General features: G+C 42.6%; 1 protein-coding gene across 1 annotated transcript; it reads left to right on the plus strand.

Moving 5' to 3' along the window:
* Nucleotides 1–723: 723 nt before the first annotated feature.
* Nucleotides 724–18088, plus strand: MLYCD (malonyl-CoA decarboxylase). The gene is made up of 5 exons (XM_032121934.1): nt 724–1254; nt 6240–6352; nt 7241–7397; nt 7885–8034; nt 16746–18088. The coding sequence occupies exons 1-5, from the start codon at nt 754–756 to the stop codon at nt 17277–17279; spliced, it is 1455 nt and encodes a 484-aa protein (XP_031977825.1). The 5' UTR covers nt 724–753; the 3' UTR covers nt 17280–18088.
* Nucleotides 18089–18911: the final 823 nt, after the last annotated feature.

The following is an 18911-nucleotide window of genomic DNA, read 5'->3' on the forward strand; positions in this document are numbered from 1 at the left end:
CACCGGGGAGAAAGATACAGGAGACAGTGTAAGGTCGTAAACTGAGACAGGGGAGGTTCAAATTAGATATCTGAAAAAATTCTTTCATTGGTTGGGTGGTCAGGCACTGGAATAGGCTGCCCAGGGCGGTGGTGGAGTCACCATCCCTGGAGACGCTGAGGAGATGTCTCGATTGGGTATTTAAGGGCTACAGCGGCAGCGCTGGGTGAACGCTGGACTGGATGATCCTAATGGTCTCTTCCAATCTTGATGATTCACAGCACCACAAAATCAATTAGGTTGGAAAAGACCTCCAAGATCATCAAGTTCAACTTGTGATGAAACACCGAGTTGTCAACCAGACCATAGCACCAAGTGCCACGTCCAGTGTTCCCTTAAACACCTCCATAGCCGCTGACTCCACCGCCTCCCGGGGCAGCCCAATGGTTAAGAAATTCCTCCCAAAGCCCAACCTGAACCGCACCTGGCGCAGCTTGGCATTGTGCCCAGCATGATTCTACGGTTCTAAAGTCCAGCACAGCGACGGGCGGTGTCGGGGGAGCTCCGGGCCATGAGGAACGCCGGCCCCGCCCGGGGAGGGGCGGCCGGTGACCTCGGTGCGCCACACTCAACATGGCGGCCGACACACCCACAGCCCCGCCACACTTTCCTCGCTTCCCATTGGCGGGGCGCGCTGTCAGTCTGCGGTCGCAACCAATCAGCGCGCGCGGAGCGGCCCGGCGGGCGGTGCCGCGGCCTGCGGCGGTGTGCGGGATGAGCCGGCTGTGCCCGCGCCTGGGCCCGCGCTCGCTGCTCTGGGCCGCGCGGGGCCCGCATCGCCTCTCGTCGGGCGCTCCTCCGGGCATGGAGGAGCTGCTGCGCCGCTCGGTGCCGCCGCTGCCACCCTACGAGACCAAGGAGAAGGCGCCGCCGCCCGCCGAGCTCCGCGGCGCGGAGTTCGTGCGGTTCTACCGCGCGCTGCAGCCCGGGCCGCCCCGCGCCGAGCTCCTCACCCGCCTGGCCCGCGACTTCGGCGTGGAGCACGGGCGGGTGGCCGAGGCCGCCGCCAAGGTGCTGCAGGCCCGCGAGCAGCGCAGGGAGCTCGGGGCGCTGCTGCAGGCCGAGGACCGGCTCCGGTACTACCTGAACCCCCCGTACCGCGGGCTCTTCCAGCACCTGGGCCGCCTCGAGGGCGGGCTGCGCTTCCTCGTGGAGCTCAGGGCCGACCTGATGGAGGGGCTGGCGAGCAAGGCGGTGGATGGGGCCCACGTCAAGGTGAGGGCTGGCCTGGGTGTCTCTAGAGGGAGTGTGGGGGGATGTGGTTTGGGGCTTGCTGCTCGTGGTGCTGCTCGTGGAGCCACGTTGGGCTGGGAAGTGTCCCGTGAGCCCAGTTCACTGTCGGGGTCTCTATGGGTCCCTCAGTTCAGGGAGGGAATGTCAGGAAGGACACTGAAACGCTGGAGTGGTTCAAGGGAAGGGGAAGGCTTTAGAGGCCAAGACTGATGGAGAGCAGCTGGGGAGGCTCAGCATGGAGAAAAGGAGGCTCGGGGGGCACCTTCTGGCTCTCTGTAACTCCGTGGCAGGAGGGGGCAGCCAGGGGGGTCGGGCTCTGACAGAATGAGAGGGAACGGCCTCAAGCCGTGCCAAGAGAGGTTCAGGTTGGACACCGGGAAGAATTTCTCCACATAAAGGGTAATTAAACATTGGAACAGACCCAGAGAGGTGGTGGAGTCCCCATCCTTGGAGGTATTCAAGAAACAACTGCATATGGCACTTAGTTGGTTGACAGGGTGGTGATGGGTCAACGATTGGACTCGATGATCCCAGATGTCTTTTCCAACAAATGATTCCATGATTCTCTAGAGAGACACGAGTGAACACTTTCCCACAGGCTGTGGCATCAGTGAGAGCTGCCCTGTGCTGACACTCAGGAAGGAAGTGGCCCCTGGTGTGAAGCAATGGCATTTCCAGAGTGGCAGTGGGAAGTGCTGGCACGTAATATATTGTTTTAAAAGTTAATTTACAGTAATGCTGGGCTTGATTATTTTTTCATGATGCTCTTGCAGTTTTTGTCGTGTCTGTATTATGTTCTTTTCATGTGTTCTGTTCCTTCTTTTCACCACAGGACACTGATTTTCCACTGCCCTTATAAACAGTTGAATTTCTGATGAGCCCTTGCAATGCACAGAGTGAAATTTGCTGAAAATCTGTTTCATGGGTGCAGTTCTTCCTCTTGCTGTTCAGAACCCTCTCACCTGCAACACTTTTACTTTTTCTGTGCCACCATTTTCCTCTTGAGATTTGTTACATTTTGCTTGCTTACTTATATTTCAGCCCTTGAAATATGACTCTGGTGAAAAATTCACAACATTATGATTTCAGGTAGCAAATCATCCAGCAATTGCTTTTAAAATATTCTTCATCTTTCCATATGATTTAGAAAAAGTCAGTGAAAAGTTCAAGTTGCTGGCAAAAGATAAGGAAAAAGAGCATTTTTGTCAAATTGATTTCTATATAAACCTGCTTCTGTAATTAAGCAGTGGTTGGAGTGTATTTGTAATCTTGGTCTTGTGTTGGTCTGCTGGAAGACAAGAAGCACCATTATTGTTTAAAGGTTTTTCTATAAGAAAAGTATTTGCTCTTTGCCTATCAAAAGTCCTGTGTAGCCATTTCATTAGTGCAAAGTTGATTTCAATTCTAACATAAAGACAAATGTGCAACGAGAGTTTTACAACCTCTGTATATTTGTGTCTGCACTGACAAGGAAACGTGGAAATAAAATTAAATGGATCTTCTTGATGCTGGTGGAGAATTACAGAATGCATTATGCGGCCTAGTGGGATTTTGGGTTTGCTCAAACTGTCTAAAATATTTCTTAGACAGTCCTTAGTTTTTACTTTGTAATTTGAAAGATCTATTAAAACAGGGATTGCCCATTGTTGTGTTGTAAATATGAAATATTTTTCTATTTCCTCAGCACTATCAGCATAAAAGCAGCTTGGACTGCTCAGATATTGGGTGATGAAGGATTTCTATTTTGTGTTTGTTCAGCAGATTGCAGTAAAATATTACATTTAAGTGATTAAGTCACTTGAAAGTGCTTGAGCATGCTTTACTCATTGTCCAAATGAGCAGAAATGGGGGGGGGGGGGGGGAGGGAGAAGAAATAATGATTTCAATTTTAAGAACAAAATGTCCAATAATATCAACCACAAGAGCTAGGAGAGTTTTCAGCACTGCCATTATCACTGCAGTAATTACTGTTAGCAATAAAAAAGCAGAACCCAGTCCCCTTTAATTTGTGTCACTATTGAATCTTATTTTGCTAGTGGGGATATTTTTGCAGTATCTCACCAGGGATATTCTCTGTGTAGATTCTGGCGGTAATTTGTGGGGAAAAAAAACTCCGACAAATAAAATCCCCCAAACCCACTCCCAAAACAAACCCAGTCAACCCGCCCACCACAGCCACCTTCAACTACTTGGCAGTATCAGAGCAGATCTGTAAGTCCCAAATGAAGTAAGTCAGGTTGAAAACTTCAAACATTCTAAACCCATGGGAAAACTCAACTCCTGTGAGGGGTCTTTTATTTAGTAGTTTGAGAGGGAAAGTGAAATAGTTCCCTCATCAGAGAGGCAGTTCTTTGTAATAAAAAAAAATTAATTGGAGTTTTTCATGAGAGTTTTCCCATTTGTTGCCCAAGAAATAGGTACTTGATGTGAAGATTAAAAAGCCTCTAATTTGCTGTCTCCTAGCAAGAACACAGAATGAGAGAAAAATAATCACAATTTATTAGACTTGGCTAATAGAAATTGAAGTATAGCTGGTAATTTGAAATACTAATCTGACTATGTCTCATTGCTCAAATTTAAGACTGGGATGCTGAATAATGAATGTGCTTGCTTTTCTTTTTAATGAAGTGTTGCAGATGTAATTTTTATGACTAAAAAGGCCTCTGAAATGAAAATAAAAATTTACTTACCACTAAGTTTACAAAATAAAAGAACCTGCCACTAAATCTACAAAATAAGAGACCCAAACTTGAGCCTGTCCTTATTGGAGTGAAGCTTTTTGGAAATGTGCTGTACACTGAGATATTAAACACAAGTCAGAATCTTGTTTAGATGACTTGATTTAAACACAGTTTTGGATAGTGAAAACTTCTATGTCCTTCTGCACTAAAAAGTTCTGTCATCACAGAATCATGGAATCCCAGACTGGTTTGGGTTGGAAAGGACCTTAAAGCCCATCCACTCCCACCCCTGCCATGGGCAGGGACACCTTCCACTACCAGGGGTGCTCCAAGCCCTGTCCAACCTGGCCTTGGACACTTCCAGGGATCCAGGGGCAGCCACAGCTTCTCTGGGTAGCCTGTGCCAGGGCCTCCCCACCCTCCCAGGGAAGAATTTCTCCCTAAGACCCACTGAAAACCTGCCCTCCTTCAGCTCAAGGCCATGCCCTCATGTCCTGTTGCTCCATGCTCAGCTGGAGGTGGACTCAATGATGGTGGCAGGTCCCTTCCACAAGGAGCCATTCAAATTCCCGCACAGTGCCCTGTTGTTGTATAAAACTTTATTATTTACCACTGACAGGTTGTTTTGAGTTGTAATTCCCCATATACAATATTCCTCCCCAAGTCCTTACTGAAAGCACATCTGCTTCACTTGCTTGTTTAGTTACAACTGCATGGTTTTTCTCCAGCTGCACCCTGGAGCTGCAGTAGCCCTGTCTGAGAACAGCCCTCAGTTCCACTTGCATCCATGTGGAGAATGCTGAACCTCCAAAGGAGCAAAACTCCAATGCTTCCCACTCCTCCATTTTCCATGCAGGGTAACTGGCTCTTTCCCACGTCAATCCGTGCTGTCTGAGCCTTGTTACTGCCAGGAGATGCAGAGCAGAATGTCGAAATGCTGCCAGCAGCAGTGCAGCCATCCAGTTTCCCCTCTGCATGCTGGACTGCAGCTGAAATGCTGTTCAAAAAGCACATGGATGACAAGAGAGCCATAAGGATCTGTTCCTTTGGCCCCACATCTGACAACTCCAGCTCATTTCTCTGGTTTACAGTGTGCCCCTACAAAAGAAAGCAAACCAAACAATCCTGGAATGCCTGGAAATTTTCACTACACCAAGGGATATTTGACCAAAGTGATTTATGGTTATTACCTAAAAACTTCAGAGTTGGGCTTCAGAAATGAGAATTCATAAGGGAGGTGCCTTAAAGTCAGAATAAAAAAACCAATCAGAATATATTTGTTTAGGAAGAAGGTATTGAAAAAAAATTCATGCATGACAGAGTTTATGCAAATGAATGTTTCTTCTGGGTTTGAAAATTTTAGTTTTTCTAGTGTGTTAAGGAATAAACCCATTCTTTCATTCAGTCTTGGAATACTTGTAGCAGTTGCTTTGGCCAGCAGAAACCTTCTTTGATGTGTGTCTTTACAAGTGCCTCTGCAGCTTTCATCATGGTTAGGTTATAATAGGAAATATTTTTGCTTTTTATGACAGTCCTGAGACTACATCTGAGCTTAATAAAAATGTTTTTGGTTTTCTGATTAGATTTTTATTTTTTTTCCTGTTGTTTTTCTTTAATGTAGCAAGCTAAAGTACATTGGAGCTTAATTTTTAGCTCTTTTATGTGCAGCAGTAGCTATTTAACAAAGGTTTGAATACAAGATGAAGAGTTTTTGTTGAAGTAAATGGTTACTAAGTTAGTTTCAGGTAAGCCCGTGTTTCTGATCAGGCTGTTGGTAAGTTGGTGCTGGTATCGCACTGTGTCCTGTGTACAAGGCAAATGGAAGAAAGAAAAACAAGCTCTGGAATCTCTTTTAGGGATATTCATGCTGTGCTGAGTTCAAGAATACTTATTAAATTCAAATAAATTTAGACAGGAAATCTTTAATAATACAGGCAGCAGGAAACTGGTAGGGAATATAAAAATTACTTACAATGAATGTTTCTGAAAGGATTTGACATTGAGTTGGGTTTCATCTCTCATACTGTTCCAAAGCTGGTTTGATTTTTCAGTTCTATTGTCTTATGCTGCTGGTTTTTATTTTACTTGCTCAAAATTTTTCATATTTTTAGAGAAGGAAAATTCTGGAAAGCCTCTGGTTCTGTCTGTATCTTGTTGCAAAATGTTTCCGTGGTATTTAAATCTGAGCAACTGCAGCCTTGTGGTCAATCAAGGTTGGCTTTACTCACATTCCCATGTTGTACCTTGCTTGTTTAGCAGCTAATTCCATCGTTGTTCTGTTTGCAGGAGATGAATGGAGTTCTCAAGAACATGCTCTCAGAGTGGTTCTCCACAGGATTCCTCAACTTGGAACGGGTCACGTGGCAATCTCCTTGTGAAGTACTCCAGAAAATTAGTGAGTAAGTGCTAGAGGCTGGAAAGAGTCCTTGGTGAAGAGGTGATGAAGTGCTTGGGACTGCAGAGATCCACTGTTTTCAGGACTCTGCTTTTCTGAACCATAGGCAAAGTATAATTATGAAATATTTGCATTAACACGCCGTAGAGCCCAATTTTAAAAGCTGATTGGAGTAAAGAATAAAGGGGATCATTAGTGCCATAATTTGATCCTGCAGCTCCCACACTGCGCTGGTAGACTGCTGTCTTGTCTTCCAACTTTCTCAGTTTCCCACATTCCCACATTGCCAGAGGTGCTGCAGTTGTTTTGCCTGGAACTGGTGAGGTGCACAGGATCACGTGTAAATTACATGTGAAGAGAGCACCTTGGTTTTTATACAATGTGCTCTACAACGTTGATTCCTGAATCTACAACATTGATTCCTGAATTTCTGTCTAACAGTCAAAGTTGTGATGAAGTTGAAAATGACTGAGAGCAAGTTATGTTGTAGGCCACCTTGTTGTATAAAATCTTGAAAAATAATCTCTAGAATGTTCTGAAAGTACGCGACTTAAGTGCTGATGAGGCAAAGAGATCTTGTACGAGCTAAATTTTTTAAAATAAAAATAATTACTAATGTTTAATTAATCTTCAAGGTAATTTGGCAAGCACAGTAGTGAGTGGGTGTGCAGTGTTCCTTTACAGTCCACTTTGTCACAGCTTGCTGATAATTTTAAGTTATTCACTTACAGCCTAATTCTCCTTTTTTGATTGGGAAGTTTTGTCACTGACAACAGTGGGAAAAGTGCTGAGCTTGTAGGGCAGCTGACCTCTATTTTTAAATGTAATAATAACAACAACAATAATAATAATTAATAATAATAATAATTCTTAAAAAAATTTTCTCCTTGAGTTCTGAAGCTGTGCACCCTGTCAGAAACTGGGTTGATATGAAGCGTCGAGTTGGGGCCTATAGAAGATGCTACTTCTTTTCTCACTGTGCAATCCCAGGAGAGCCATTGATAGTCCTGCACGTGGCACTAACCAGTGACATCTCCAGCAGCATCCAGGTACAGCCACTGATGCATTTAGTACACAGCAACGTGCTCAGATTGCAGTGTGCTTATTTAAAAATCCACAATTCTGTATAATTTGGCAATATTTACTTTTGTTTCATCTTTTAAGAGATGAGAGAATTGGCAGGTAAAAATTACAGGGGTATTTTGTCTATCTTGCGTATTATGTAAATTGAAATTTTTTGCTCAAGAGCAAGAAGAATAAGAAAAGTTTAGAAATAAAGTAGAGCAAATGAGATAAACATTTCAAAGTGGTTGAAATTAATTCTGAAAGTTTGAATAATTTTTTATAATTTTTTACCTGCACGTGCTAATGTCTAAGCAGCTCTTTCTACTTTTTCATTAGATTTTTATTGTCAATGAATAAAACAGTGGGGAAAAGTGTTAATGCATTTAAAAGTTAAAAAGAAAGACCTCCTCCCCATAATGATGATAATAACTAATACTAACATTTTAAAATTTTTAATCCTTTTTTTCCCAGACCATAGTGAAAGAAGTGCCGCCTTTAGAGACAGAAGATGCAGACAAAATCACAACAGCAATTTTTTACTCTATCAGTTTGACTCAGCAGGGCCTGCAGGGGGTGGAACTTGGGACTCACCTCATCAAAAGAGTTGTCAAAGAGCTGCAGGTGAGTGTGGCAAGGGGGCCTCAGGGTCTGTTTGCCCAGCATGGCTTAGTTCCCACCTGGTGTCACTGCTCAGGCCAGGAGCTCCTGGGGCTTCCCCTGGAACTTCTTCCCAGAGCAGCCTTTGGAGGTGTGGAGAGTTGGGAGAACATTTCCTGCTCTTGGTTGATGTCTGCCAGGTGTAGATTCTGTTCCAGAGGTGACGTGTTCTGTGTAAACTCCTTGTGTTTGCCTAATCCTGTGTGGGCCGCCTGAAGTCAAACAAGAACATTTCTGTTGAAGGTGGCTTTGACACAGCTTTATTCCGCAGTGTGGGCTCTGATGGAATTCACTGTTGCCTCTCAGTTGCGTGGGAAGAGCCTGATCAACATATTCTCTTCAAAGTACCTGACAGTGCCTTTTCCAAAATCTTACAGCCGCTCCAGGAACAGAAATACTTCCTGTTCGTTAATTAGTTCATTGTTTTGTTTGTTATATTGAATTGCCACTGGTTATTTATGCAGTGTGCATGCATGCCTTGAATACCTCTATTTAGAAAAATGGAGAGAGATTTCTTTGCCCAGGTATGGCTTGCAATATAGTAAAGAAAATGTTTTAAAAGGCAAAAGAATCTTTTACTTTCTGCCAGTCAGTTCTCTGAATTTAGATAATATCATTACATGCGAAGGGATTATTGTTAATAGCTTTAGTACTTGCAGAAACTTCTTCCAAGCCACTGGAGAAAGGACTGAAAATTCATTCAGAGTGGTGTGAAAGAGACAGTCGCATTCCTGCACTGAGCACGTTATTTTATTTAATAGTCTTTACTACTTAAATTGCTGACAAAGCTACCTCTTAAAAGTAATGATCACTACTTGTGTTTATATTCATTGTTTCACATCTGGATTAGTAACGATGTCTGGAAAACTGTCTGTGATTTAGAACTTCAGTTCCACTCACAAAAATAACTTAAAATTGGATGCTTGAAACTACTACTGCCAGAAAGTGATAGATTACTAAATTGCTGAATCATAGCTGGCTGCCCTGAAGTATTTTATTTTATTTTATTTTATTTTATTTTATTTTATTTTATTTTATTTTTAATGGATATTTTGGCTGAATTTTGTTGCTTCTTGCTTTTGGAATGGCTTTTAGATTAATTGTTGAAAGTGCAGTAGTCCAGGTATAATTAGACTCTGCCATCTGTCTGATCTTGACTGAGGGGAAATTGGAATAAATTCATGCAGTTATCTGCTTTTGCATCTGAAAAATAATTTCTGGGTAATTGAGTTTCTCTCATAAAATAACCCTATTGACATTGTATCTGACCATCACTAATTGCTTGCAACACCAGCAAAGTTGTGAGTTATAAAGTCAAACAGACACATCATACTTAGATAACCTAATGCGAGACTTAAAATTTGGTGTGTCCAACAGAAGGGTGTGTTTTGTATTTATACTTAGGACAAAGTTTTTACATTTCAGTGTTGTAAAATCCATCCCCTCTTCAGTGTTTATCATAGGAAACTGAGATGCCTTTAAATACATTTTAATCATAAAATTAATGCCTCAATCTTAAAGAACTTCTTTAATATTGAAAACTTGAGTGCTTTCCATGCAATGCCAAAGGTGGAGACCTTCATCCCTACTCATATTTCCTACATTGCTTAAAGGTGGTGTGAAAAACGCTCCGGTAGGAAATTCTAATGTGGGAATTGGACATGGACTGAGGTGTTAATGTGTAGTCTGGATCTAAAGGTCTAACAACTCCATGCATTGCCTCTACACCCTTCCTGTTTGGAGTGGAACCGCTGTAGGGCTAAAGAAAATAGAAAGGATAATCCAGGAATATTTATCCATTGTGGATGTGGCTGTCTAATAGTTTTTTCTTCACTCTTTGATGTTAGTATTTTTCTCTTTCCTGTTCCTCCCACTCCTTCATGCTTTCTCCACCTTCATTCCAAAGTACTGTCCTCGAATTTGTTGTCTTGAATGGTGCAAGAACCATCTCCTATTGCATATTTTATGTCCGTGAAGTGACCCTAAATCACTGTCCTGTTGTTCCCAGAATTGTTTGATGCACTTCTACAAGGCCTCCTCATTCAGCTTCAGCTGCAAACGTTGTGCCTCCCATCTCAGTGGGCTTCACCCCTCAGAGAGAAGCCCTCTGTATTTCAGCTTCAAAACACTTCCACTGCAGAATTTCTACAAAGTCGGGATTGTTCAGGGCAGAGGCATGCAATGAGTAATACTCTTGGCAGCCTGTGTTGCCTGGCTCCCAAAATTCTGGAAGTCCTTTTTCTGTGGATTAATTGCTCACATGTGCTCTCTTTCTCTCTGGTCAGGTGTAAGCAGAGGACTTTACAAGGTTGTCTCTATTCAGGTTGGACATAATTCTTTGGAGCAGAAGGGACAAATGGTGCAGCAGGAGTGCTGAGTGGACTTGGTGACAGCAGCTGAAACAATGCAGCCTCAGCAAAAAAAGTCCTGGGTCAAAAATTACCTCTCATTAAGCCAGCGTCCAGCAGCCTTTGTAAAAATAGATGGGTGAGGTCTCTGATAGGAGGAGGATTTTTTATATCACCTTTGCATGGCTTTGCAATAAACAAATCTTTTTTTCAAGTGCTGCTAAATCACCAAGTGTTCCAGAAGTTGAGACTCTCTTTAATTTAACTTATAATAAAATGCCTTGGGAAGAGGAGAGCATTTGAAAGGGTTGAGGATTTTGTTTTTCATTTTATTTAAATTGATGATTAAGACACTTTTATAACTTGCCATTTGAGTTAACTTTTGTGGACGTCTGTTTGATCTGCAGAATTCTATTTGATTTATGTTTTCTTAAGGTGCTGCAAACTCCTAACACTTCTTTTATCCTCCAGTAAAAATCCTTTACCTGACTTTTACCTTAGCATAACCTGCTCTGACACTTCTACCTGTAAGTGCCACTGTAACCTCCAAACTGAAATCCTAGCTGTCATTCTTCATGAGGAAAACTCCAAATTGGACCTGTCATGAATGTGTATCATTAGATCAGGAAAAGACATGTACAAAGTTAGGAGTGTGCTGAGAACCCCTCTGCACTGAAGCCTTCATCTGACAGGATTTCAAAAAACTTTACTGAAACCTTGATCTAGCAGGTATCTAAGCTAAAAAATTATGGCTATGAATTCAGTTAGTACCATACTCCTTAAAATCTCATGAATGCACAATTAAAATAGAATTTAATTTTTTAGAAAATTTTTAGCAAATGTTTGCTAATTTGCCTGGTCACATATTCTGCTCAACATGAGCCCGTGTAGGGCAGCACTCCTCACCTTCAAAGAGTGCAAAGCACTGATTCCCTCCTGAAAGCATTCCTTGCAAATGAGTTTTTCTTCGGATTGTTGGGAAAACTAGTGAAGATTGCTGCACCCCAGTGCTGAGCACTGTTAGTCTGAGGCCCTGTGTACAAATTGATGGCCACTGCTTTGGGGTTTCATTAATTTAAGCAGATAGAGGATGGATAAAATTGAGGCACAGAAATGGATCCTCAGTGTCCTCTCTTTCTACGTGCACAGTTTGCAGTTGGAATCCTTAATCTTTACCTGGATGTTAAGATTTGGCATTTGCCACAGGAATTGTTCTGTATGACTGGGTAAAGGGGGAGGAGATACGCTGGAGATCAGAATTGGACCTGGTGTTACCTACTAAGGGCATCCTGGGAGAAATGGTGCTGCTCTCAGGAGCAGATTACTCCTTTTTTTGGCACTTTCTTGACAAAAGTTTGCTACACAGATAATACAGAAGGGTTTTGTGTACAGGCTTCTGTTGACGTCTGAGCATATCCTGTTGGGATTATTTTGGGATGAATTCATTAGGCCACTGATACCACTTTGATCCCTGTTCTCCCTGTACAAAGCTGGGAATAGGCTGTGTAGGCATTCCTTGCAGTCTCTTGTTTATATTAATGTATATAAAACAGGGAGCAGGCAACAGAAATGATCTCTTGTATTTCTGAAATCCAAGCTTGTGTTGTTCCCAGAAATGAATTGGATTTTGAAGCTATTTCAGACAACTGCAGAAAACCAAACAAACCCCAAACTGAGTGCAGGCAGATCATTTCTAGCAAGCTGATAGGTGCTGGTGAACGAGGAGGTGGATGGATTTCTCATTAGCCAGCCATATAATTCACAATGTGTTTATAGCCACTCTAAACAGTCTGTAGCTCTGCAGAAGGTACATCATGGCAATTCAGTCAGCAGATGACAGACACAGATAACTGTGGTGAAGCCTTTGAGAAAATGCTTAGAATTTTATAGCCTGTGGCATTTGAGGGAGAAAACTGATAGCTGCTGTGTGACTCAATAGAATGCTCAGCAATTGGTGGCAGATTTTAGCTTTCTGCTTGGGCTGTTGATAATTGCTACCTTAATTTGATCTAGGTGACCTGGGGAGATCATAATTTCCAAAACAGGCTTTGATTTCATTGATGAAAAATGTGACCTTGGACTGCAGCTTTCAAGAGTGCAAGAGAGTTTCAGATGAGATATGGATAATGGGAGAAATCTCTGCTTTTCTGCAAGGAAAGAAAAACGAAAACAACAAAAAAAGCAACAATCAAACACAGAAATCTAGCCCGAACAAAAGTTAGCAGCTGTTTCTTAATGTTGTGTGTGGGTTTCTGAGAGGAAAGTAAACATTAATGGGTCTCCACCAATAGCCTTAGAAACCAGCACATCAATTTAGCAAAGCATAAATGTGCTCACTCCACTGCATTTACTTATTTTTCCACGAGAAATGGCTGCCTCAGATAAGCTTCTAAATAAAGCTTTTATCAGATAGGTGATAGTATGTACTGTAGCTTCAAAATGGGGTCACTTTCCCATGTCTTATCTGTCCTAAGAAGTAAAAAACCCCACAATTTCCCATCTTGTGTTTTTAACAGAATAAGAGCTACTGACCTCCTGTGAAATATTTGGGGCTGTCCTGGTGAACGGGTCACTCCTGAAAGTGGTGATAAACAAGGAGCAGTCAACATTCCTAGGAATCAATGTCAGTTGCTTAATTAGGAACTTTGCACTGGTTGTTATTACTACGCAGAGGGGGGAAGAAACCATTCGTTCTCACTTTTGTCATCGTGGGTGGTGCACAGGTGCCCTTGGGCTCTGCAAGCTGGGAAATGAAATTGGAATTGTTACCCTATGGAAGCAATGGACACAGCTCAGCTCCTGTGTGCAAACCTTGTTAGCTCTGTTCAGGAGCAAAACAGAATTTTCAAACACTGCTTCCTTGGCAGAGATGGTGCAGAAGAGTTCCAGACTTGACTTGGTGCTAAACAGCTTTTTCCCTTTCACCTGAAAGAAGAATTGCTGCCGCTCAAATTTCAATGCCATCTTCCTTCTTCCCCTCTCAGCTTTTAACCCTAAATAGCTGTGAAGAAATCATGAAAGAGACCTTAAGCAGTGTGTTCTCAAAGGCACTATCTTTCATAGGAATAGTAATACAGTTAATAAAAAAAAGGAAAACCTTTAAGGAGTGTAATCCCACCTTTGGGTCAAAAAGGAACACATTCTGTATTCCTTGAATCCTTGCCTAGAGGAAATAGCCTCTAAAAACTTCTTTTTTTTCCATTTCTCTTTTCATCCCCACTGCACAGCAGTAACATCTTTACTCTCTCCAGCAGCACTTGGAAGATTTCTCATGATAGGTCATTAACTTGAAAACTTTACCCCATGTATTCCTCTTTCTTGTGCTCTATGTGTTAAAGAGGAACTTTAAATCAAAACAGAAATGAAGACCCAGAAGAATGCACCCCCATTTTGAGTTGCAGGCTGTTTGAGGGGAGCTGGCTGCTGCTGGAGGATGTGACATGGGAAGGGCACTTCTCATTACAGGGATGGGTTTGTGTTTCTGTGCCTCGAGGTGCATCTGCAGGTCCCTCCCAGCCCAGGCCCTTGCTGAGTTCTCATCCATCATTACTGTGTGGACAGACAGGAGGGTCCTGGGTCATTGAATCTTCAGGAGGGAGCTGTGGCCTCCCTTCTGGGCAGAGATTCATCCACCACAGCACGAGCTGACATGCAGCAGGTCACATTATGTGACAACCAAGTGTCTCAGCAGCTCAGCCATGTCCAGGTGCAGCAGAGCCAGCACTGCTCAGCTCCGCACTGCTGGAGGAGGGAAGGTGGAAGTGATGCTGCTCTTACCAACTGGCAAAACTGGAAGCCAGCAGCTTTTTGCCCAGGATCAAATACCTTGAAATATTTTTCTGGTGGCCTTGAAAAATTCACTTCTGTGCCATCTTTCTCCCTCCTCCTTGTCCAGCAGATCCCTGGGTCTGTGGTAGCAGTGGTGAGTCAAGGAAAGTGTAGCTGGCAGAGGGGCACCTGAGTACAATCTTCCTCCTCTGCTGTACTAATTAAGATGCTGCTGCTTTAAAGAGAAGTGGATTCCAGATGTGCTGATTAGATGAGCTGCTTGATTGAGAAACGCAATGAGGAGGTGGATGAAGCAATGAGGAGGTGGATGAGACGTGACCAAGGGAGGATTTACTGTGACCGAGGGAGGATTTACTGAGTTTGTTTGACTCTGTATTCAAATTTTATAAGGTTACTTTGAATTATTTCTGGATAAATAGTCCTTATGTCCATGGGGAAGTATTCAGTGTGGGATTAGGAAGGAAAGATGTTTGAAATCTGTGGAATTGCTTTGTTCTGTTCTCATTTTTCCATTTCTTTCACTCCAGATATATATATTTTTAATTTAGTCATTGCTCTTTTTCAAAAGCAAGGGGAAAACTTTTCTAATGAGTCTGAACTGTCTACTCCACAAAATATTCTTTTAATTAAAACTTCCTTTCAGTATCTTTGCCTCTTGTAGCCATGGTCTAAGAACACAACCCTAATAAACTATTTTGTTTCATAAATGTATTCCCTGAAATTGTGCAAAGAGGTGTAAGAGATGTCTGTAAAGGAACTTTTTTATTTTATGAAATGCACATTCAAGGAAACCTCATAGTTGGATCTCACAGAGCTTGTAAAAGACATCAGCTTTGGAATTACTCTTAAGCATAAAATATCATCGTGTCCTTCAGCGGAAACTTTGAAAAAGTTTCTACTTTCCTAGTTCCTACTACTTCACTAGAACTTCACTATCTGAGTGTGGTAGTTGTAGCAGTTGTGAGCATGACCCGGTCAGGATCTCCTGGGAGCTCTGATTATAAAAATGGTGTTTTGTTCAATAAGATACAGAAATGAGTGTTCTTAGGAAATAATTTGCTTTGTTTTCTTTATCTGGTTCTCTAAGGACCTGAAATGAGGCGTTTCTTTGTAACTTGATCTGCTTTTCCTGTCCCTTCCTGGTCCCAAAAGAATTCTTTGGCTGACACGTCTGTGTAACAGAGAACTCCAGCTCAGGGCAGCCAGTGATTTTCTGCAGGTGATCCAGCTGTAAGTCACCAAACTGCAGCTGGCTGTGTGCCACTGTGCTGGAAGGCACAGGACAGCAGGGACGTATTTGGGAAGCTCCTGTGGGAAGGGAAAATGTGTTGTGGATATTAGAGATGGTGCTTGGCTGCAGCCTGTGGGGAAGCCGTGCCAGGCCAGCATTCCCTGGCCCCTGCACCCTCCCGGAGCAGACTGCAGATGGCAGCTGTGTGGAGCTCAGCAGTAGCGAGGAGCTGCAGCTCTCACAACCTGGCAGCACCATCTGAGCCCTGATGGCTTTTTAATGGTTACCTCAGTAATCCTCGAGGTAGAAAAAGTGCCGTTTGTAGTCATTTAAAGACAATTTTCTGCTGACATTAAGATGTGTCTGTAATGTTGAAGAATGTCTTGGTTCTTAGCACTTCTTCTGTTGGAGCAGTAATTAAACCAACACTGGGGTGCTTTCAGCTCAGTTCTCTCTTCCCTCTGTTCCTTTGCCCCCCACTCCTCCAGCAGATTTGCCTGATGTATTTTGTGTTAATTCCAAGTGAGTTTATTCTTCGCACTGGTGTGCCCCAAAACTAATACACAGTTTTCCTGTGTGTTTTGCTTTACATGATTTCATAGTTTGCAGGGTTTAATCAGAAATTAGTAGGAGTACAGAAGAAATTCTACTTGGTTAAAAAGTGTTATACTTGCAGTAAAAAAAAATATTCACACACTGTATTTCTTACTGATTTAGGGAATATCATGGAAGGTAGATGGCCTGTGTAAAGAACTTCACTCAAAACTTCAGGAAATACTTCTTTCCATAAAAATCTACAAATAGTACCTCATGATTTTACAACAGAATGAAATAATAAACTGTCCTTGATTTAACAAAAAAAGATAGTTATATATGAAAAATAAATAGCGTTTAAATGGTTTCCAAAGCTTGTATGTCTATTTTAAGAAAAGATTCCCTTCAGAATCACTTCTTTATGGCCTGTGATTCTATTTGTTTATTTCTGCCTATAAAAGGATAACAGCAGAACGCAGTGGTGGTAAGCACTGCATAAGTACTTTTATAGAGATTGTGTGTGAGGAATGTCATTCAGTCACTGTTAAAGTTTTCTGGGTGTTCCCAGTGCCTTCTCATCACTAACCTGTTACTGCCAGGGTGATATTTCACCTTTTTTTTGTGTCCATGTGTATCAGTTCCTTCTCAGAATCCATGGTCTCCACCTGCCATAAAGCAAAGGCCATCAGCTGCCCTTTCACTGAAACTTCTCTGTGTCAATCATGACCAAACTCATGGTTTGTTTTTTTTTTTTCCTCTCTTTTTGTCTGCAGAAAGAACTTCCTCAGATAAAAGTTTTTTCCACACTTTCACCTATCCCAGGATTCACAAAATGGCTCGTTGGTCTCCTCTCCTCCCAGGCAAAAGAACAGGGAAGGAATGAACTTTTTACAGAATCCGAATGGCAGGAAATCTGTGAGATCACAGGAGACTCCACCACCGAAACACTAAAGAAACTCTTGAACACCAACGAGTGGGTGAGGTCAGAGAAGCTGACTCAGGTGCTGCATCCACCCCTGATGAGACTCTGTGCCTGGTATCTGTATGGGGAGAAGCACCGAGGCTACGCCCTCAACCCGGTGGCCAATTTCCACCTGCAGAACGGCTCGGTGCTGTGGAGGATAAACTGGATGGGGGACACGAGCCCCCGGGGCATCGGGGCCTCCTGTGGCATGATGGTCAACTACAGGTACTTCCTGGAGGAGACAGCCTCCAACAGTGCCCTGTACCTGGGCTCCAAGCAGGTGCGAGCCTCCGAGCAGGTGCTGGCCTTGGTGTCCCAGTTCCAGCAGAACAGCAAGCTGTGATTCCATACCATGGACACTAACAATGAATGTTGCTCGCTGTAAAGAGCTGTAATCATCTGCAGTGTCTTTACTCAAATCAGAATGTACCTTGTAAAACAAGTGTACTCAGAGTTACCTGGGTTATCAGGGTCTTGCTTACGTGGCCGTGTACTCAAAACCTCATTGAGTCACCTCTGGTTGGAGGTTTGTGTTAAAGGGAGAGTAAAATCCTCTTAAACCAGTTACAACCCAGGGATAACTTGAATGGAAGATACCTGAGCCAGCATTATTCTGTTGGTAATAAATCGTATAAGCTGTCTTTGAAAGGAGCTGCACTTCTCTGTCATAATGCTGCTATAGATTGTTCAGAACCAAAGTACCTGCAATAAAGGTAAATTTTGGGTCAAATATATTATCAAAACCATAATCTACAGTTTTATTTCTATGATATCTGTCTTTTGCACTTTCAGAAAAATCTCATGTAAAATTTCCTGGTATTTTCCTGTTTTAATTACACTAAAACTCACTGAATCCTTGCTTTGCTGGAGCATGGAAAAGCCTTGCATTCATGTTGAAAAATCAGGATCTCAGTACAGCAGGATGTTATGTTATATTTGTGGTTTTTGGCTGCTAAAATATAATGAGCAATAAGGAAGTGTTCAAATAGGAGAGGAGAACAAGCCAGACTGTTCCTTGGGAATTAGTTGAGAAGTTTCTAAATATATATATCTTATATTTTGGCTCTGGTAACGTTTTAAGTTAATAAGGAGCTTTTTTAATAAAGAGGTAGGTGTGATTTATAAACCAATAAAATAAACTTTCTCAATAAATCATGGCTTGTGGATTTCAGCATCTCACCTCCTTCACTTAGTGACCCTGCTTGATAAGAGTTTCACCACACAAATTACTATAGAACACTCCTGTTTTTAGCGGTGGTCAGGGGATGGCTCCATTCTCTTGTTGGGCTTTCTAATCTTTCTGAACTGCCTTAGAATTCAGGTTTCAAGGTGAAATTTAGCTGCCTGTATAAACATGTACAAGGCATTCTTGGCTGGCAGGAATAGAGCAAGAGAACTCTCTCTCTGTTAAGCTCTTCAAGTTTGAGGAAACCAGGTCACTTACTTCAAGTGAAAGAGTTCTGAAATTGCAATGGTTTTGAAAGATGGTTTTATTTTGAAGCAGGAGGAGCTGTGAGGGCAATTAAATGTGCATCCTCCTGGCCAAAAAGAGCTAACGCTTCTGCTGTATTGCAGATGGAAATACAACATAATCCCATATTCTTAACAGCTGGACTCAAAGGATAATGAGGTTTTTCCACTTGGAGCCCCAGACAATTGTATAAGAATTGGTTCAGTGACATGAAGTAATAGTAGCTTATGAGGAAGGAAGAGCAAAGCTGCTAATGCTTCGTTAACACTTCAGTTATTTCCCAGACCTCTGCCTGTAGATCTCACACAGCAGCACAGCTCTGCTCTCAGCTCACGGGAAGCAGGCTTCTCTCTTTTTTTATTCCTACCAATCTTCAAATCAGGATAATTTGTTTGTGATCTGGGCATGGCAAACAAATTCACACCTGCACCCTGTGGTTCCAGGAGTGGTTTCTCAGCTACTGAGCCGTGTGCTTTGGCATGTCACAATCAGGTCTGTCCCTGT

This window comes from Corvus moneduloides, chromosome 12 (genome assembly GCF_009650955.1).
Source record: "Corvus moneduloides isolate bCorMon1 chromosome 12, bCorMon1.pri, whole genome shotgun sequence".
NCBI classification, from domain to species: Eukaryota; Metazoa; Chordata; class Aves; order Passeriformes; family Corvidae; genus Corvus; species Corvus moneduloides.